This window comes from Metopolophium dirhodum, chromosome 5, assembly GCF_019925205.1.
Source record: "Metopolophium dirhodum isolate CAU chromosome 5, ASM1992520v1, whole genome shotgun sequence".
Taxonomy (NCBI): Eukaryota; Metazoa; Arthropoda; class Insecta; order Hemiptera; family Aphididae; genus Metopolophium; species Metopolophium dirhodum.
The window spans coordinates 159,342-182,937 of record NC_083564.1 but is presented as its reverse complement, the minus strand read 5'-3'; the positions used below and the strand labels follow the sequence as shown (position 1 = coordinate 182,937).

At 26.9% G+C, this 23,596-nt stretch overlaps 2 protein-coding genes and 2 pseudogenes across 2 annotated transcripts; 3 read left to right on the top strand and 1 right to left on the bottom strand.

The window, feature by feature from the left end:
* Positions 1 to 2,825: 2,825 nt before the first annotated feature.
* Positions 2,826 to 8,479, top strand: LOC132944671 (uncharacterized; annotated as a pseudogene).
* A 4,080-nt stretch (positions 8,480 to 12,559) lies between these two features.
* On the top strand, positions 12,560 to 17,696 carry LOC132944223 (nuA4 complex subunit EAF3 homolog). The gene is given in 18 exon segments (XM_061013458.1): positions 12,560 to 12,590; positions 13,682 to 13,818; positions 13,820 to 13,884; positions 13,971 to 13,995; positions 13,998 to 14,060; positions 14,062 to 14,152; positions 14,221 to 14,230; positions 14,232 to 14,461; positions 14,464 to 14,852; positions 14,919 to 15,145; positions 15,147 to 15,477; positions 15,546 to 15,584; positions 15,586 to 15,620; positions 15,678 to 15,783; positions 16,506 to 16,626; positions 17,245 to 17,267; positions 17,269 to 17,330; positions 17,636 to 17,696. Coding segments are annotated over 18 exon segments (2,046 nt in total).
* Positions 17,697 to 20,235: 2,539 nt separating this feature from the next.
* LOC132944670 (ras-related GTP-binding protein A-like) lies at positions 20,236 to 21,759 on the bottom strand (annotated as a pseudogene).
* Positions 21,760 to 23,155: 1,396 nt separating this feature from the next.
* On the top strand, positions 23,156 to 23,590 carry LOC132944384 (motile sperm domain-containing protein 1-like; the record flags this gene model as incomplete). The annotated part of the gene is given in 4 exon segments (XM_061013693.1): positions 23,156 to 23,266; positions 23,268 to 23,286; positions 23,345 to 23,502; positions 23,504 to 23,590. Coding segments are annotated over 4 exon segments (375 nt in total), but the record flags the coding sequence as incomplete, so codon positions are not given.
* Positions 23,591 to 23,596: the final 6 nt, after the last annotated feature.

Sequence of the window (23,596 nt, the reverse complement as noted above, 5' to 3'; positions counted from 1 at the left end):
TCACGATAATATTATAATTATAATATTAGTAGTTTGTACCTATACTTACCCAACTTGACACTCAATTACCATTTTCGGTATGCATTTATTTTTTTAGTTCAAAAAAAGCTCCGGGAAAACGAGGGAACAAACCGGTATATAGTACTTAACTAGCTGGCAAGGACTTCGCAAAGGATTTTTTTCTGCAGAAGACCGATTTTAAACCGAAGTTAAAAATAGACCATAACATGTCAAGTTTACTTTACCACGCCCTGCGTGGCCTTTAGCAAATTAAAAAAAAATATTATTGTAACTTAGGTAAGTAAATTAAGTACGTATTACGTATATAAGTGTATACCATCTACCATCGTGAATTCGTCTAACAATAAAATCTCCAGGTCCGGAGACTCACATCCTTTAACCGGCAATGTGGCAATGTTATAAACTTATAAGAGATCCATATAGGACCCTGAGTTGTGTATAGGGAGCAACTACTCGTGTTTGTTACTTTATTCGTGTTATTTTAATAAATTGGCAATGTGGAGGTCTGTATAGAACCATGTCTATGATTTGCGACCGGAGCAAGAAGACCTAGAAGAAGAATGAATTCAACAACTTAACTGGTAAAGTCTGCTAGTATTTTAGTTATGATTTTATAAAACTATAACTCAGTATAACTTTTAGTATTAAACCTGATTCACAGCTGTTATCTGTCATGTATAGTGTGTGTGTGTCTGTTAGATTTTATGATTTTAGTATGAAATACTAATGAGAAATGAACTAATTTTTACTACAAAAAAATGATATGTAAATTAATATAATGATTATAATCATCAGTATAAGGATTTTTTTATAAACTTGCTCATGTAGAAAAAGTAATCAATGGTATTATTAATAGTTGTAACATACAGCGGATACATTGTGTTTATATACCCTACATATATGTATAGTAAATAAGGATAGCTAAACTACAAAATTATGGATAGTATTCCATACGTCAAGCAAAACTGAACAAGCATATTAATGATGTAATAAAAAATCAAGGGCCCGGTTAAACTGAACTGGATAAAAAATAAAAATTATCGTAGGTTTTACAATACGCACATAAATATGCATTTTCGATGATATAATAAAAAATGTACCATCAAATAATAGGTTGACATGGGTTGGGGAAATTGCATCATAATTACCAATGAATTTGGGATGAATTGAGGTGACTTATCAAAAATTAAAAATTAGAATTTATTGTTTTTGTACTGTCACAATAAATGATAAAGTAATGGATAGATTTCAAGCTATTAAATACCCATCAACCTTATCAGAAAAAACTAATAATAGTAATAATGACTTAATATAAACTATAACGACTAACGATTTTTTCCATAGACTGTCTAACAGGTGGCTTTTCTATATCATAAATCAATAATCATACACTTAAGACTTAACGTATACGAAACAATTGAATACCCTAAACTGAAAAAAAAGGAGAATTCAGTATGACAAAATGGATGTAATACGGCAAATAAGTCCCAATTGGTGAGAATTAAAAATATTCCCAATGCTGTTTCAAATATATTTACGTTGGATTTTGGTGAAAATCGTATGGTTATTTTGGGAACTCACAGTGATACTATAAAAATTAACAGACAATAAAGGTGTAGCTAAATTGCCTATACAACCCGCGCGTCGTCGATGTAGTATGTGATAATAGAGCCGTATAAAGTCTATATAATATATATCTATATTTAAAATCTACTTTGTAGTATATTTTATAAATTTAAAAACCGCTTGGCTATTAAATAAATGGTTCCAGAGCTGATCATTATCATCATTCAACAATCCTATATATATAACCAAAATCTAATCTAACTTTTATATTCGTGGGTTAAACAAAGATACACAAATTTTCAAAAAATAAAAACTTTAAGAAAATGTAAAATGCACGAAAACAATACACACTAAAGCACATTAATTTTTAGGACTGAAAAAGGTCTTTCTATCAGAATGGAGTATATGGAATACGATACCTTAAACTTAGCACCCCTAAAAATAAGATAAAATAATCCTAGATTCACCACTAAGTATAACAAATAACTTATAAGTTATAAGTTTATAACCATATAGTAAATATTTATTAGAGTTGTTAATTATTGTAAAAGATAACATATATCATGCTGGATGAGGGTTAATTTCGTAATACTTGTACATTACTAACTATATAGTGCCACACGAGATGAAATAAAATTAGGTAATAATATGTTTCGTTTCTGTAATAATTTGTGTCAGCTTTAAGTGCTCAATAATTAATTTTACTTTTTATACTAATTAATACCTACTTATATATGTATTTGTATTTATACACATAATTATAAATATTGAATTTATTTTAATATAAATAAATACTGGTCGGTTGTTTAACCACGTTCATTCCATTTGTGTGTTTATAAATTATACATTATATATTGATTTTCTAGTTTTCAAAATTTTCAAAATTTTCCAAAAAAATCAAATTTAAATAGCTGCATAAAAATGATATGAAAAAAATTAACTTGTAGTTCTAAGTATTAGAACTGTGTTGTTATTAGTTGCATATATACAAATATATATATCATGTGTGTATGTATAGGTATTAGGTCGAGTACAAAATGGTGTGTATATCGATCGAGACGTCCGCCACCTATCGGCAACATAAGTAATACGAGAACTTAGTGGCGGTGACGGCAGTGCTATTCGCGGTGCACCATCCACGCTCACGCACATTGTGCGCGCACATAATATAATATTAAATTATATTGCACAATAATATACAGTGCGACGTACGCAGAGTTTTAATTATTCGAAATAGTATGACACCTGTCGGTTTTCTGTTAATTTGTGCTGCGGTATGCGCAGGGATGGCCGCCACCGTCGATCCATTTGGATGCGTGAACAGATTTGAAGTGCACGACGATAAGATTATCCGGACGGAAGACTCGAAAAAGCTGGGTGCAAAATTCATAGACTCGGTGGAACAGCACGACCGTGCCGGGTGCCTAGAATTGTGCTGTCGGGACGTCTCGATGTGACGTATTCGTGTTTGAAGAAAAAGTAAAACTATAAAATAATTCATCATTTATTAAATTATTAATGAATAATATGAATTAATATCTATAATTGCTTAAATAAATATATATAAGATAAAATAGCACGACTCGAAATCCAAAATTCCAGACTATTGAGCTAATGTGACCCACCAGATTTCCCTCGCTGTAAAGAAGGACTGTCTCAAATTTAAAGAATGAGTATTGAGTACTCCAATTTTGCAGGATTTATTATAAAATTAAATGCCAATTGTCTTTTTTTAATGTAAGTTTTTACTCTAAATAAAAATGTAATACCATTCAAATGATTTTGTAATTATTTTCATATTTAGTTTTAATTTTTTTGGGATGAAGAGGGCTTATTATGTAACTAGGAACAGTCAGTTACGATCAAAATCCAACATAACATTAATTTATACCTAATTATAAAATATATTTAAAACCATTTTTTAAATCTATAAGTAGGTACTAGGCAGTATACATATAAGAAGTTAGTTTTTTAAAGTGACAGTAAAAAATATATGAATCTTACCACCATAAACAAGTTTCTACCATGGCTTATCTATAAATAAAACATTTAAACTATTTGCAGTGAACAAAATTTAAATATTGAGATGATGTTGTTTTTTTTATTTCTACACTATGTTGAGTAAATAAATGCGATGATTTAATTACTAGTTATGTATATTTTATATCTTATAAATAGACGATAATATACTAAAATAGATAAATCTAAATGATGTTCTTAATATGAATAAATAAATAAAATTAATTAATACGTATAACAATATTACATGATATACTAACACTCGTCATTCTCATTGTATCTAATATCTGCTATATCGTACTCTTAATTTGTAAACGATTCTAATAAAATATCAACTTATAATTAATTATTTTCAACTCCGTAAAATTATTTCTATAATTAGTAATTACTCTATAGTCTATACACATAAGTGACTACATCTAATATTCAATATATTATACTAAATAGTAAATGTACTATATGACCATAAACGAACAGATATTAATATATTAATATATACATTTAGGGGAGGGGCACTCTTAACCTTAAAGATTAAATAATATTTTATAGTTAAATTTATTATTTGAATTTCGATTTTATTTAGTCACCTGGGACATGTTACCTGTTTGAATGTGGACCATCAGATGATTTTTAAATGCAAATTCACCAATCATAAGAACTATAGCAGTGCATTAATGTTGTCCAGACATGCAGCAGAATTGGAAAATCAGATTAAGCTTACGCAAATTGAACATGAGCATGAACTTATTCAACTTAAGTAAGTAAAAGTACAAAGGAAGTTATAACTTATAAGATACCTGCAATTCGTGTGTTTATGGCCTCTTATCAGAAATCATGATACACCATATTCATTGACTATCGATGAAATAGTATATTATACTTTTGTCAACATTCTTTTATTTTCTATTTTGGTGAATTATTATGACCAATAAATAGATAGATATATCATATATTTATTAACTGCAGTGGCGTATACACGGGGAAGTGTTCATCCCTCCCCATTGTATTTTTTTTCATCATGCGTACCTAATTACTAAAAATATATAAAAAATGAATAAAATTAAAAAAAATATTATAATATATAAATTATATTTTTAAATTAAATATTATTCTATGATTAAAATAAATCTTTGTTAACAAATATAATATTTTAATGCATTGATGTATAAATGTGAATATATTTTTTTAATGTAAACCCCCATCCCTTTGAAAATAACTGTGTACGTCACTGATAAATTGCAGTACTGCACTATTGCACTGTGAAAATAAAAATTAATCTTTAAAATAGTATTGATTTTATTTTTTGATCTTGTTGGTGCTTAACACTAAGTCACTTTATTTTAATACAATTATATCGCCGTTGAATTTTTATCACAAATTGACTATTATAAATTATAATATTATTCCGATTTTTACATTGACTATACAACATAAGTATTCTTAACATAAGTCGTAAATAATTTATTTTTAGAACTGACAATAAATTATAATAGCATAATACATGCATGTACCTATGCATTCATTCATAAATTATAACACATGCGTTTTTGACCTATTGCATAATTAATCTCAATTCCGAAAACATCTAACATAATTTTTGTTTTGCATTATTTAGGAAAATAACTTCATTTACAACATCTTCGACAACTGTTATACCAATCTCAAATATTAATAAAGAAACAGAAATAACCATTCCGCAAGACAAACATTCTGAAAGTACAATAAGTCATTTTTTAATATGATTAAAAAACAAATGCAAATTATACATTAGATCAATGACTTAAAAATTCTTTTTTTTTAATTATATTAAAGGAACACCCCGGTGTAGCAGATATCAATTTGAATGTAAAACATCCAGCGAATGTATTGCGATTTACAATGCTTGTGATGGAATACCTCAATGCAGCGATGGTAGTGATGAAGCTCTTGAACTGGCTTGTCCGACCACTCCAAGTAAAATTACTGAATCAATAATAAGTACCTATAAGCACATTATGAAATTAAAGATTAACATAAAAGTTACTTATTTGTACAAAAACAGGCAAACAAGTACTCATGAAAGATGTAAATTATGGATTGCCACAAGGAAATAATTACATACAAACATTACCAATCCCGAAACAAACCAATGGATATAACAGGACAGCAAGTAAATCAACCAATTCAACAATACCAATGGAAGAATCAACAACCGATATTTAGTTAGTTAGAAATATACAAGCATTTCCACCATCAAAATTAACATAATTTTTCTTCAAGGTTCTAATGTTAACTATAATAATGCAAAAGTAGATAAACCTACTTATGGCAGTAACTTGGCGTCTTCTCAATACGGAAGGGAAGGCGAAGGGCTCAAATGGACAGGTCAAGATATGGTTCACCAAAATTACGGTTTGATAATTTGATAAACATACATAATAATATAATATATATTATATATTATGTATAATATAAACAAAACTATTTAATAAACTTCCATTGCAAATGTTACTTTAATTTTTAAATAGTCCTGGTAAACTGTATATTCAATATTGATTAATTTGATAAAATATTTATTCTAATTAATTTTATAGGAAATAATCGAATATTCACAACATGTCAATGGAGGGATTTTACCAGACTATAATCGGCAACAAAATAAGTAAGATTAAAAAAAATGTAGGCACTTAGATGAGATGATCATTATAATGAATGTGTTAAATTTAAATTCAATGATATATCATTGCATATGAAAAACGATTCTGAGCAGAGACGATCTGTCAACGTCAACCTATATGTTATTACTTATTAAAGTAATTTATAGTAAATATAATGAATTAATGAATACAATTGGTTGAATTAAATTTTAATAAAAACAATGATTTGAAAAATATGAAGTATCATTGGAATTTTTTTTTAAATTATAACAAAATATCAAACATTAATATTGAAGCAAAATATAGATAGAAAAAATTTAAAAAAAATCTTATACAAAGTTTTAAAATCTTAGATATTAAAAATAACATTTTTGTGAATTCTAATTACTTAATGATTTGATACATTTCACAATTTCTAAATTTTAAATTTCGAAATTTATAAAAAATGTTGTGACAGTGTGTTTTATAGTATTTATGGGGAAATTTGTATTAATTTTTTAAGTTTTTTGACCAAACGGCGAACGATAAATAATTTATTAAAAAAAACATACAAATTCCCGTCATTCCATAACTTTTTTTTGTTCTTCGCCAGTTAGTTATTAATTTTTTTATTTTCTACCACCAAAATTCTAAATAAATTCAATTTTCTTCCACAAACCATTTCTAAAGTATAGAAAATCGAATTATTTTTATTACCTAAAATAGCGATGGAGGCACAAAAACATACACACATGATTGAAACCAATGCTCAATCATTGCGCTTCGCTCAGAAACTAAAATAAATAAAAATAATAAAACAATTTTGGTGGTCATCTACTTTTAGAAAAAAATACACGCAATTTATATGTATAGAGAAATAATTATTTGAATTAATTTTAGTGTATTAGGTTAAAATTAATTATGTTGTCAAATAATTGTAAAAAATGTATGATACCTAATAATTTATTGTTTCGTGCATTTAATTTTTTTAATTTTACCAACAATACTGTTAATATATTAATTATATGCTTATCCAATTTTATATTTTATATTATACTTTTGTTTTAAACAATTTAGTATGAAGCTATATATTTAATATTTATCATTTACACGTAATTTCAAAATAGGATTTTAAATAATTTAAATCTGTTTTAGTATGCCGATTAGAGTATATAAAATTGAATCGGGGATGAATCATGAATTCCATCACTTTAATACAGGTAATTTATCTAATGGCTTTATTTAAAAAATAAAAATGATTCTTTCAGTAGGTAATAAAAATAATATTTTGAATATTATAGGTGATAAAACTAATTATCAAAGTCAAAACAATCCAGATTATTTTTACGAAGAACTGAGACCTAAGGTTATGCTTGGTATGGATCAGTCAAATATCATCCCTCAACTAGTGAGTTTAAATAATTAAATATATTCATGTATAATCTTAACTATCTTTTTTTTATAATTGACAAATTAAAATAATGTAACTTTGGTAATTTTAGGGTTCTGATTATCAGAGGCCAATTCAATTAGAAGTTAAAAAATCTGAAATGTTAATAACTGAAAAACCAATAATTCAAAAACTTATTATCAATGTAACCTCTACTCAATCAACAACAACAGGTTAATAAAACATTATTTTAAAAATATGCACAGTTTTAACTCAGTTAAATGGTTTTACTATTTTAGATTCTCATTTGCATCGAAAATTAGAACAACCCCTGACAGATGACTCTAATGTTCGTGAAGTGTATTTTGAAAGTAGCGATGATGGGGTATGCAATAATGCCAAATGGAGCATTCATTTCTCTTGTACTAGGTAACAACTATATGTTATTAAAAAAAGTTATGTATAAATATTTTTATCATTTCAGCATATTATAAACTGTAAAAAACTAAAACCGACAATTAACAGCTTAACTAATTAAGTATTTATCTACCAAAACTTTAAAATTACAAACTGTTTAAATCATACATAATCAAAATCAATAATAAAAAATCATAATCCAAAATCATACCAAGATAAACCTAGAATGTACATTACCTATTGATTATTATTAATTATTGCAGTTATCAGTTATATAGCTTACCTATATTTTTCTAATATCTATCAATTCTTTCAGGTGTTATTGCATCGAGTATAATGATAATTGTGATTGGTTTTCGATTAAGAGTAATGCGTAATCCGTCATCGAAAAGGAAGTAAACAATCATACGCTCATGATGCAGACTTTTTAATTAATGGCATGTATTTATAAATGTGCATTAACAAAAATTGGAAACGCATATTGTGATTTATGAACATATATTATTATTTTTTTTTTTTAATTAAGAAGAAACACTATTTTTATTTAATATTTATACATACTTACCTATTATTATTTACTATAATATTGTGTTAAGTATTAGATTTTTATAATATTAATTTCCTGTTCTGAAATATTATTTGGCTTTAAAACACTATAGTGTTGTTTTAAAGAAGATAAATAAATTAATAAAATTTGTAAATATTAAATACCTAAGTATATATTTCATTCCATTCCTTCAAACTACATAATATGTGGTAACATAGTAAGGTGCGGTAGTATCACTTATAAAATATAGAACTCATTACATATTTAAATTTATACTACTGTATTATATATATATAAATGGTGTCTTAAAAAGAACACTGAATTTAAAAACTGCATAACATAAATAACAAAAAAACACATATTATTCTCTTCAAAAGAGATTGAGGTTTAAATATGAAAAATAATATCTGGCATATGCCTTCCCTATATTATACATACGATCACTCGGTCTATGAAATTCTTCATCACCCGATCACGTATGCCCCAATGCCCCATCAAGTTCCTATACGAATAGTGCTTGAGTTGGGGGTGGATGTGGGGAACGGAGTTCGCCTTCTTTTTATTTTTTTTTAGCATACCCCTTCTATTTATTTGAAATGGAACGCTGGAAACGCAACATTTGCTGTAGTAAAATTTGTAATCATCAGTTTTTTCTGATGCAAAATATACCTATAACCTATAACGTAATAGCGGTATAAGTCTAGTTTACCGGGCACCTTTTTTTTTTGAAATTTTTTTTTTTGGAAAGGGTTGTTTTGACGAGTTAAGAACGATGGTGCAAAAAAAAATTTGCGGAAATGATTATTTTGGAAGTTATAGCCTTCCAAAGTTAACGATTTTACGTTTATACGCATGCGCGTAACATTACTAATGCCGCGCGAGGACCTCGAGTTTGGCGATCGGAGGACTTTTTTAATTGTTTTTATACTTTAACTGTGTAACACTGCCCATATACTACGACATAACTTACCCTGTAACCTACTTAAGGTGGTGTTGCATAGCAAGTCGGGGGATATTTTCTATTTGCGGAGCGGAGCGACGGGGCGCCGAGGAGCACAGCGACGAGTGCCGCTAACAAGGCATCACTTCCCATACTATACAACATAACTTACCCTGTGGCCTACTTGAGGTTGTGTTGCATAGCAAGTCAAGGGATATTTTTTCGTTTTTTTTTTTTTTTACATTGAAAACCATACAAGGATATCTTATTTTATAATTAGATGAAGATGAAAATGACTGTGAAACTGATGAAAATGAATGCTTTGAATAGTTAATAAAAAATTAAACATAATAAAACAAAATGACTACTGACTTGTAACTTTTAAAATAAAAATCTCGAGGTCCTCCGCGCTGGTAATATAGTAGTGTTGCGCGCATGCGTATAAACGTAAAATCGTTAACTTTGGGAGGCTATAACTTCCAAAATAATCATTTCCGCAAATTTTTTTTTTGCACCATCGTTCTTAACTCGTCAAAACAACCGTTTTCAAAAAAAAAAGGTGCCCGGTAAACTAGACTTGTTCCAAAAGATCTTATATAATAAACAATTATTATACGTTACAATTTTACAAACATTACCAAAAAAAAAATTTACGTTTTCGTAATGTGTACAATATTTCGAACAGATTCGTATGTCATTCAACGACGTCACAGCCACCGAATAATCGGATCAGAATCGAATCGCATGCGTTGTCAGAACATTACAGCTGCACACTAGACGGGCAGCTTAAACGAGAGCGATACACCCGTAACGCAGAACTCTGACGAGTCATTGGAACTGTGCCAAGTGCTCGCTAGATCCGACATACGCGCGACTTGACATTTCTGCGGAACGTAACCCGTCGTAGCTCTGCGCGTATGTCGAAAATGCAATAAAGCACAGGGACACGGGGTTTTAGGAATATACGTTGTGTTTGGGAAACATACTTGAACACTTATGAATAACATATTCCTACGAATGAGTCGAATGACTGTTTATCACATAATAAGGGAATAAAAAAAAAAATAAAATACGCAAATATTTAATACAGATGTGACAATCAGTGTTCGTGCAAACGCAACAAACCAACCACTCACGCACTGCCCGAACGGTGTCAGACTTAATATATTATAGGTCGAATTTTGTTTATGCATACCAGAGCTTGAGCTAAAAAAATGTGAGAGCTGCGAATATGTATGAATATGGTAGACATGAATAAAATCACTATTTAATAAAACGAGTTCAAGCAATGTATGTGCAGGCAACATAATATGTTAAAGATAAATAAATATAGATACCAGATGCCTTTCCTAATCGCGCAAGTCTGCCGGGACGGGCCTTACAACGATGGAGGACAGACAGTGAATGTGAAGCTGGTCGTTTCGCCGGGCCTTTTATACCCGGTGTTTTGTGACAGATAACAAGAAACCGTAGAAACCCCCAATAGTGCAATCGCCGATAAACGTACAATTTAAATAAAAATTATTATAATAATAATAAGATTAAGGAATAAGAATAACAAAAATGATAATAATAAAAAGGAAAAGAAGAATCTAGAACCTTATCCGTGCATCCCCCCACACCGAACGGAAAAATCCCCTCTCGGACAAAAAATTAAAAGTTAAAATATTAAACAATTATTTATTATGTACAAACTTTTCCGTAGTTTTTTCCAATTCGTTCTTTTCGTATTCGCGTAGTTTACGTCTTTTGAAAGCCGTGCGTATGTACGCATAGTCCGATATTGCAAGTGTAAAACAAATTAAATGTTATTCGAAGAAAGAGTGTTCAAGCCTCCACTGATTCCGACCACTGCAGCTGTTTATTGAGTTACTTATTACACCAATTGTATACGGTACACAACAGTGAATCGAGTGTAACGTGTACCTAACTTGTCATTGAGTCGTTTACTGTAATGGATGAATTAAATTTAGTTCAATGACAAATCATTAGCCATTACATATGAAATAGGTACAATGCATAAAATATTTTAAAAGTACAACAAAATAACGTAAAAATAAACTTATAACATGATTTGTATATTGTATTAAACCGTGGTGATGGTTTATAAACCGGTCATTTTGTTAATTATCCGAACTATATTATAATAACAGAACAGTAGAGAACTCAGAACATGGGTACAATTATATACATATCTTAACATAGTAATTACCAATTAGTAATATACTATTATGTAACCATTTTAACCTAACGGTTTAGCACGATTTAAGATATTTTAAATCATGATCTTTGATACAGATTATGCATAACACATTTAATGCCTAAAAAGTTTAAAAGTCAATCCGTATTCCGTGCGATACACTGCATCACTCAGTGCCCCATCTATTATCTGTGCGCCATGCGCCCATGCATGCTATCATTTTTAATTGATTAGAACCACGAACTAAGATCACAGACTTCTATACTAACTAGATAAGGAACTCGTATATTATTTATATTATTAATAGTGAAGCTCGCGTATCAGTTTCCGCCATTTTGTCGGTTGGCAAAACATTACATTTCCTATACAAAATGTATAAATATAACAGCGTTTTTAATGGTAAAATATAGAAATAAATGAAAAATGATTAATATAAAATATTTTTTATTTTTTTTAAACAACAGGTTTAGACATCATAAAATACAATACAACATAATTAATATTTACCATATAAAATACCATATAATGCCAACCGAAAAAACCTGGCTTCAATTGATAGCGGGAGTTCGCTATCTAGTTCTATATAGAAATCTGTGACTAAGATATATATATATATATATATATATATATGTATATCTTAGTTCGTGATTAGAACGATTAATGATATCTTAAACCGTGATAATCAGTTATCAGTGTTATCATTCATAAATATTAGTAAATAAACAAAAACAATACAAAAATCTGTATTTCTGAATCGGCATTTTCTATATTGTTTTACATTTTATTATTAAAAAACCATATTCAATTATATAATATATTTAGTTGTTACTTAGTTTAGCAAATAATGGCGGCAGATAACTACCGATTTGCAGAAAGTAAGTTAATGAAAATATGTATTTATATATTATACGTAACCGGTGGCGGACTATTAAAAAATACCCGGCCGGCATAGTCCGTCAATGCACGTAAGCACTAAATAGTAAATATGCTTGATTCTTCAAGTAAAAATGATAATCACTTTATGTTTTCAAACTATTAATCTTATAATATTGCTTTTTATGTGGTTATGTTTATGTAACATATCATAATTTTTTGGCTGCGACACACAATAATATTATGTTACAGGATAGGTCCAAGTGTATCATGAAATATGTTAAACAAGTACAAATTTTAATTTAAAATTTATTTTTGAATAAATAGTTATTATTGATCAAGTATCAACTATTAATTTGATTATTAATGTGATCTCTACAAATAATGCCAAATTATGTTTTGTACCTTATTATTAAGTTTACTACAGTTTGGTTAGCATTATAAATAACTATTTGGTTTTAGTTAGTATCTTATCTTCTATTAGTATAATTTCATAAATATGTGTAAGTTGTATATTAGTATTTTAATTTTTCAATTTTTAAGAATTGTTGACCAATATTTTGAACACAATTTATTTATACTTGAATTAAGTATTGATTAACAAATAATTAAAATATTCAGTTCATTGGTATATTTACATAAGCCATGAGTGATAAACTGTTTGATTGTATATTGTATGACAGTATAATACAGAATATAATATACAATATATCCTTATAAATTGTAGGTACAAGTTTATAATGTTAATAATAGTACTATAAAAGTTGAAACAAAAGACATATACTTAATTATTATTATAATATTATACATATTTATCATTTTCTTGATAATTATTTAGTAATATACATTTTAATTTTTAAATGTTTAAAATAGTTTAATATGTTTTTTAAACTTTAAAACTAAAGTAGTAGAATTATGACATATACAGGAAAGCCCTGTATATTTACTTGGTTAATACTATTTTAAATACAAACTTGTTATTATTATTTTGAGTAAAAATGTAATAGTCATTAGGTACTTAATTCAAATAAATTAAGAATAAAATGTTAATAAATTACTTAAATATTAAATAAATAATAATTTTTTTTAATAGGTGATAGTTTATTATGTTATCATGGACCAATGTTATATGAAGCGAAATGTTTAAAAAGGAGGAAGGCAAATGATGGTAAAGCACAATATTTTATTCATTACAAAGGCTGGAATAGTAAATGGGAAGAATGGGTAGACGGACAATCGAGTATTGACTGTCAATACTGCCAATATGAACAAAATGGCATCATTAAAAGAAATACAGTAAGAAATTAATAATTACTAATAATATATTAACATTTTTATTATGTATTATTAAAAATTCCAATTTTCACATATTTTATACATAGTTCAAATACAAAAAAAAAGTGGAGCAAAAACGTTCTATCACTATAGTTAAAGAAGAAACAATACGGAATGTTGTAACACCTCCAATCAAGGGGAAAAAAACGGAAATATTCAGAAATGTCATCTGAATTAAATCAAATAGTAAATGTTCCATCGCCAACAGAATCAAAACCAAAGAAGCGAGGCAATTTATTTTTAACTAAATAATTACTTTATCCTGAGCATTTAACAGAATTTTTTTTTTCTAATTAGGTCGTCCTCCCTAAAATTACTCCTAAAATTGAAGAAACTGATGCAACAAAATCAGTTGATACAACTATAGTAACTGAAACAACTGAAGTAACTGAATCAGCTGAATCAAATGGAGAAAATAAAGTGATTAACAAAGCAACTAAAGAAGTAGCTAAAGAAAAAGACAATGTCAAAAAAGAAAATAACACCACAATAGAAGACATTGTTAAAAAAGAAGACTTGACTAAAAAAGTACACACTCTCTAAAAAAAGAAGACATTACTAAGAAAGAAGACACTCCTAAGAAAGAAGACACTCCTAAAAAAGAAGAGACTCTTACAAAAGAATGTACCCCTAAAAAAGACGATACTCCCAAGAAAGAAGACACTCCTAAGAAAGAAGACACTCTTAAGAAAGAAGACACTCCTAAAAAAGAAGATATTCCTGAAAATGAAAACATTCCTAACATAGATGACACTCCTATAGAAGAAGACACTCCCATCAAAGATGAAATTCCAAAAAAAGAAATCGTTCCTAAGAAGGTTGGAGTAACTAAAATAATTGATGAAGAAACCGAAGAAATTGAAAAATCCGAAGAAGTTTTAGATACTAAAAAAAATGAAGCAAATGAAGATATTGAAGTTACTAAAGAAGTTAAAGATACTGAAGAAGAAGAAGAAGAAGAAGTAAGAGGAAAAGAAGAGGATGAGGAGGAGGAGGAAGAAGAAGATGAAGATGAAACTACTAAAACTGTAGATGAAGAAATTAAAGTACCTGAAGAAGTTGAAAAAGCTACTAAAGAATTTGAAGAAACTAAATTTGTTGAACCATGTAAAGAATCTAAGAATGATGAAGGAATTGAAGCAATCAAAGAAATTGAAAGATCTGAAACAGTTGAAAGAACTGAAGACATTGAAGAAACTGAAACTGAAAATATGGGAAGAATTTGAATCGATTGAAGGTTCTGAAGATGAAGATCTTGAAGCTGAAGAGTTTGAAGCCGAGGAACTTGATGCATATGATGAAACTGAAGAATTTGAAGAAACTGATACAGATGAAGATATAGAAACAGATGAAGAGTCTGAAGATGATGAAGAAACTAAAGCTTGTTTATTAAAGTTAACTGAAGCTTTTTCAAAACCTGTAGATACTGAAAAGACAGACGATACATTTACTGTTCCAGCTCCAGTAATAAAAATAATACCAGTTATCAATATACCAGATATAATAAAAAGAAGAATTGCTTTTGATCATTTTATGATTGTGAAAAACAATAAAGTAATTTAATATTGATTTAATAGAATACAAATTGAATTATTTTTGTTTAACTGTTTGCTTGTTTTTAGGTATTAAAATTTTCAAAAACAATCACAATTGAAAATTTGGGTACAAGATTTTATGAATTCATTGCCTGAATCTAAGTAACTATACAATTATTTATTTACATTTTTCCAATATAAACATTATTATTGTTTTAGAGAATCAACGTTCAATATTGGTACAACGATCATACAGTATTTCAATGTTCTTATACATTCACGATTATTGTATCCGCCAGAGAAAGAAATGGACATACGTAATATGGTAATAAAAAAATGCAAATAAATACATAGTTTAAATTTAAATAATATTTTTTCATATGAATGCTTTTTTAAAAAATATATACTAAAAATGTTACTTGCAGGAAAGGTACTTTCGTTGATATAGTTTTTAATTTTTCTTGGTCTCAGTCTGATGCAAGATTTGAAATATTATATTTATATACATAAATTGATTTTAAATTTAAATCAAAAATATTAAATGTTTATATTTTGTAGATAGTATGAATGATTAATGTAACAATGTAAGACATTTATTGTTTTAGAATATAACTGATTTATGTATTATATTTATTTGAATAATTTTAGCTCATACCAAAAATTTTGAGTGTTCATCTGTTCATTAAAATAATTTCTTTACTATTCAAATCTAAATATATTTTTAATATTAATTATTTATTCCTGTTATTCCATTTATTATTTTAAAATATTTATGTAATTACATCTAATTTCAATCTAATAATTTACTATAAAACATTAAAAAGATATAGTTTTAACAAAATTAATATATAGAACTATTTCAGCGAATTTATATAATATTTTAAATTTTGAATGGAGCCAATATTTGAAACAATATTACTATTAAGTAAATGTATTATTTACAATACACATAACCAAAATTAACCGCAGTACATTGATTGGATTTGTATGTGGTTGTAATAATACTTATACTTTATAATAATTATTATGTTTATGTGTATGTCATAGGCAATACAATTTTTAGACGACAATACAAATTTTGGTGAAGAATACCACTTTAGTAAAATGTTGTATCCTCAAAAAATGTGGCATTTGGTGTATGGACCTACATATCTACTACGATTATTTGGTTTGTATAAATCCATAATAATTTTAATTTAAAAATAATAAATAATTTTATATACTATAGGAATGCACAGACAACATAAATTCATTAGTCTATACCAAGATGGTGAAGCTATAATACACCTTTTTTTTGAAAAATCATTAATTGCTTAGTGTTTAGTTAGGTGGTTTTTCTATATTCTGCTTTACTGTGATATCATAAACATCTATTTCAACTAGAATAAATTATAATAATAAGTGCAATACTATTTACTCTTATTTTATATTGCTGTTTTTTTAGAATTGTTTTTAGGCATTCAAACACTTAAAAGAAATGTATTTTATGAACTCTATTTAAATTTGGTTTTTTTCACCAATTCTTTCAATACATCATTACAATCTTCATTATTTTTTAACTCTGATACAGTATTATAATAATAAATGGACATTTTTCATTCTTCCTCAATAGTATTTTGATAAAAGATATCTTATGTAGTAACCATAATAAAGTAATCAATACAAATAATTAAAATTATAAAAAAAATATACTAAGGGTAATTACTGATCTTATATATTTTTATATTAGATGGGCTATATCATATTTTTATTTAAATTATGTAATTATATGCATTTTGTTTTTCAGTTTTATTACCTGAAATTGTATCAATCCTATAATTATATTGAGACTGATATCACTAGTGTTATTGGAAAGTTTGAAGATTTTATGAAGTGAGTATTAATTTATTAATATGATAAAAAAAAATTAGTTTAGCATTTGAACTATTTAGTTAATCAAGATTTTATATCAAAATATTGTCACCTAGTACTTTGTACATTTACTTGCCTATTATTTTTTGGTTAAATAATATTTTTTAAGAAATTATACCCAATAGTATAACTTTATACTTCATACAAATATTATTCAGATTACACATTAATGGCTATTATTAGACCTGGTCTGGTCTTAGCAATATTTTAAAATAATATATTAATATTAATATTAAATTAAATTTTATAAATAATTTTTTTTTCAGATTTATTGAAATCAATTTTGATCAATATTTCTCAAATGTTGAATATACTGATAATAAATAAAGAATTGACTGTGATGTATTTGAAAAAATAATATTATTGTATTATGAAATAATTAAAATTAAAACTAATTAAAGAATTGATAATTAACAGCGTAATTTATGTAGTATTTACATTAAATATGTATATAATTAAAATTAATTATATTAATAATTTATAATTTTAGTCATTTTTATCCTCAAAAATTTTTTTTTTTTTACATTCAAATAACAACAATTTGTTTAATTTTAATTGTATTCACTATGATAATAATTATAATATACCAAATAAATATAGTTATATTTTTTTAATACTGGTGTATTTTATGGTTTACTTATTTACATTTTATTATGGTAAAATATTCAGCATAATTGTCAATCCTTGTACAAAAAAAAAAAGTTTTAGTAGTAGTAGCATGTTACTAGATATTTTTTCTCTGCAAAGAAAATTGAGAAATCAGATATGGTTTTGTATATCACCAAGAAAGAGATGATGACCGATGAATATTCAATTGATATAGTAATAGATTTTAATAAATAGCATTATATGAAATTGGTTATGAGTCAAAAATAAGTTGTATTCATTCCAAAAATATACCTATCCATGCATAAAAAAAAAAATCAATTTTCATCGATAAATTACAATTGGTGTGACCTCTTGAGTTTGGATCATGATATTACAGGTACAAAATAAAAATGGAAATACTGAAAAAACTGATTTAACGAATATCTGTATATTATAGGCACCTTTTTTAAAAAACAAAATGATTATGTTCTGGCAAACAAATAGGCATTCTAGTGTATTTTAACCTGCCTACAATAGATTTTTTCTATTGCGGAAATGGATAGTTATAACCAGGGCTTGAGACTTATAGCACTTAAAATCATTAAAATAAGCGCTTATAAACATCATTATGACATTATATACACTCAAATAAGCATTTAAAAAACTTAAAATTTGAGCAAAATATTTAATCAAGAAAAAAAAACTTTCTTTTTATATGATAAGGCTGATGCTAGATTTAATTTGTAACTGTGTTAAAAATAATATAAATAAAGATTACAAAAAATATTGAAACAAAATTATAAGGAAAAGTTCTAACTAAAAATAAAATAAATAAATAATTCTTTTTAGAATCACTATAAAATCAAATTTCACTTCTAAGACATTTTGATTTAATGTTTAAAGATTTTCTGAAAATATCATAAAAAGTAGAAAAACTGGTCAAAAAAGCAAAAATAATCAGAAAAACTGGAAATTAGCATCTTTTTAAAAAATCGTCTAAAAAACAAAATAAAGCACTTTCAAATTTCATAACTGAACATGTTGTAACAAGACATACAATTCCATAGCACTATACTATATGTCTACATTTGATGTCAATCCTTAATAAGTTTTATACCAAGCCCTGGTTCTCGATACCTTGACAATGGACCACAATATTAGTTCTAACTTAAATATAATTGCATACATTTATGTACATTATGTATAACAAGTTATAGCGTTGACAGCCACGACAATGAGAGACAAATTACATCTGAGTATTCAAACACTTCCATAATCATATATTGCTAATAGAAATTATGTTAATTAGGTATAATTAAGATTACTTATAAATATTAAAAATATATAATATATGTCTAATTATACGTGACCTATAAGTTATATGTATTAAATATTTACCAATTTACCATTGATTTTTCTTCATAAAATACAATGTTTTCATTAAATAAATACACAACAAAAAATTTTTGAAGATCCTGTGATTGTTTGTTATATACAGGTTTCATTGTATTTGATTATCTTTGGACTGGAATCCAAATAATTAGTTTTGAACAATCTGTATTGTAAAGATTTTAAAACTTTGTAAAATTGTATTCTATCAGTTATCATCATTATAATATTGACTCAATAATAGAATCTATTAACATTTATTAAATAAATTAAAAGCAATGATTTTCTATCTGTAACACCAAATTTTTTTTTTATAATCTTCAATATTGTAATTTAAATCCAAATTGTATTCCATAATTTTTATTTTTATTTAGATGGAATATAAATATCGTAACCAGTGAATTGGTTAAATATTATGTTAATTACTTATCCGAAATTTGCTCAATAAAATTGAAAAAGAAAGTTGTAATAATATGTAAAGTACAAACAAATATTATACTTAAGTACCAAAAAAAATTTAAATATAATTATGGATTTTCTAAAAATTATGAATTTGTTATAAATTAATAAATTAGACATTTTGAATAAAAATTAGAATTAATAAATCTTATAAAAAAATAATTTACATATATTTAAATATTTTTTTCATTTATTTTGTTTCAATAAAAAAATATAATTATATAATAATTATTCAATAATAATTATGAGAGAAAATATAAAAATTAATATAATTCTCAGGATTCAAACAAAATATAATAATATAACTTATCAAATAGTAATTTTTATTATGTGTACAATAGTACACAAATACTACACTAAATATTCACAAATTGATATTCTTGTCAAACTAAGACTTCTTTGTCTTCTTATTATGCTTATTCAAATTAAACTATTTATTGTTCTGTTGAGACTGGCTTGAACGTTCTAATTTTTCAAAATGTTTACGAGCATTTTTTATGTTTAATAAAGTGGCAGCTGAAGGAATATGTGGATCAGACATGATAAACCATAATATATGTATTTGTAGTAAATACATCAATGAAAGCTGCAAAATTAGAATTTCTTACTTCCATGCTTTGGAATTGAGCTGCTACTTTGCTACAACTAAGTTTAAATTGTTTTATGATGTTAGAAACTTTTTCAAATCGATGAATATCACGTTGTAGATTTCGTTGACAATGAGAAATAACAAGGAATGTTGCCCTTTCAAAACAATAATACTTCATCACCATCCATTAGATCAGCAAACAATGTCAAACTTTGCTCGAGTTCTTTTACATTAGGTATCAATTTATATACAATTGAAGACCAAGCTCTATATAATGTTTCATCCCAAATCGATGTCTTGAAGCAAGAGCAATCAACTGGTTTGGACATGTTAATTATTTCATTTTCACGGTCTGAAAATATCTTGTCTCGTTGATCTTCTTGCAGTAAATCCATTTTATGTATTAGACAAAATACCTTAGCAGACGGAGAATTTTCGTAAATTGCACTAAGACAAGTTTCATAGTACCTTAAATCTCTTTTCAGTTCCTCATCTCGACTCTCCACATCAAATACATAAATGAGTACTTCTACATTGCGAAAAATGTTCTCCTCGTTGACTGACAAAATAGTTTTTCCATAAATGCTTCTTGTCCTCCACAATCCCATAAGTTAAGAACTAGATTCCCAAGAAATCTAACATGGGAATGTTCAACATCAATAGTCGCACCCAAGCGACTAGTGTCTTTGGCTATATAGTTGGCAAAAATTATTGATCTCATGCTTGTTTTCCCCGGAACCGCTCTTGCCCATCAACAACACCTTTTTTCTTCATTTTAGAGCCTTTGACGCTTGCTAACTATTTTCACGAAACGCAACAATTTTTTGTTGGCCGAGACGTTGGTATCGTTAGCTCAACCGATTTCCAGGTTGTAAGAACGGTATACAGTATTCGAACGAAATACCGTCAGTTTAAAAAATGCTTGATAAGTATAATTGTACAAATAGCCTAGTTTTTACGATGAATATACGTAAATTTATAACATGAAAGTTGAAAATCAAAACACTTGGTACAATTCTAAATCAAACAGTGTTTCGACTGTTTTCAAACTGATAGAGTGATACTTTTTGGTATGTACCACGACACTATCTTAAATCGTGGTATGTACCATAGACATATATTATCATCTACAGACTACGACGGGTTGCTACAACTACCACTACTACCAACAATAACATACTTCGTACATTTACCATAAAATAAATACTCCGAATGTAAAGTGTTACGAATACAACTTGGTCGATAATATACTACTGTATACAACGACAACAATAATAAAATAATTCTCTGAAAACTGAATACAAATTTAAAATATTACGAAATACGAATACCAGAATATTACACTCCTAACTTCATTGGGTACATCATATGATATCTATGGGGTGGATTTCGTGAAACATTTATTCAAGTATTCTACTGATAAAATTATAAATCTTATTATATTTAGATAAAATTAATTTTTCATAATTATACAAATAACTAACCTACTTCTATGATTAAAGTCTTAATCAATAAAACAAAAAAAATTTAAAAAATTTTTATTTTATATTTAACATACTTTTGGAACGTCGAATGTATATGGCATAAAAAAAGGTGATTAACTTAGGTAATAGGTTAGGCTCTGCTGTACAGTATAAGTATCAATTGTATGGCCTGGTCAATAATTTATTTTCGTAAGTAGATATTTACGGACATTAATGATCATCATTCATCAATATTTTTAAATACAATTAAATCTACATACTTTGTAATCACATTTAAAACTAATGTTATGTACGATGTACCTACCTACTTATAATTGAATTTAACCTGAGCACGTGACATGCTTTATATTATATTATGTAAAATGAAACTAATTTTACATAATATGTACTATTTTTGATACAATTTAGAAGTTTGGGCATTCGGAAGTTTGTAATAAAAACACTATTTTTTTTTTTAACATTTTGAATTTAAATTTAAACGAAATTAATTGTTTAAATAATATTATAGAACCTATAGTCTATAATTTTAGTTATTTAATTATTTTTTGTTTAACTCGAAAATATTATCCGTGAGGATTTAAAATTTTTACATACCTACCTATTTATTTTATTAAATTTTATATAAATAAATAAGTGATTTTTTTTAATATTTAGATTAATTGTAGTAATTGTACTATTTATACCATAGTGAATAGTTCGAATCCAGACCGTGAAAGGCAGAAAACTGAATTGTCAAAATATCTCAATTAGATTGTGTAATTAATTAATGTAGGTACTGTATATTGTTTAGAAAATAAAATAATAGTGGAACATAAAGGCGAAATATTTCAAGTCCCTATGGTTAATATAATATTATGAATTAAAACGATCGATTATAATTCATAGCATGATGCCAAGATATAATAATATAAAAATTAAGATTTGAATATAGTACATTGATTTATGTTCAATAATAAGACCGCGTGTCCTTGTTTACAATATTTACCATATTTTGGTGTTGATGAAATACAAATAAATAATATAATATGCACTTGATAATAGCGTAATATGTAAAATAAAATGATAAGAGATTAGTGATAATAATAACAAATGTTTCTAGTTTTGTACATTCAGCATTGTGCTTTGTAGGTACTATAGATAGTAACAAAAGTTGCGTATTTAATTTTTTTCATTGAAATTACATCACTAATAGTTTATTTACGCCAGAACGTAATATATACCTTTTAAACAATCACAATACAATGCAAAACATGAGATGCCTATTGTTATAAATAGTCATGATGACCGAATGTAAAGTCCCTGTATTTGTTAGTCCCCAATCGTTAACTTTCAGTTTGGAGGACAAGTCATCCCACAGACAAATAATTACACTATTTAATCCATACGACTTTCCCTGTCAGATTTAAAGGTAAATTCAATATTCCGTTTTTATATCTATTTATATTTTTATGATATTGTTTGTTCAGTTTTTTGTACTTGCACTAAAAAGTATACTGTAGTGGAACCAGAAGGTTCCATAAGTGCCAGTTCTCGAGTGGATATAGTTGTCAGGCACAATGCTCCTGCGCCAGCATTCTGCGATATCAGAGATAAATTCCGAATACAAATGCAATATTATACTACTAAAAAAAGTCATTGGACACAAAGATGTTGAAACAATATTAGTAAGGTCTTCCGACAATTTTGAATTACCACCTGAAAATTTCAAGCAATTACTA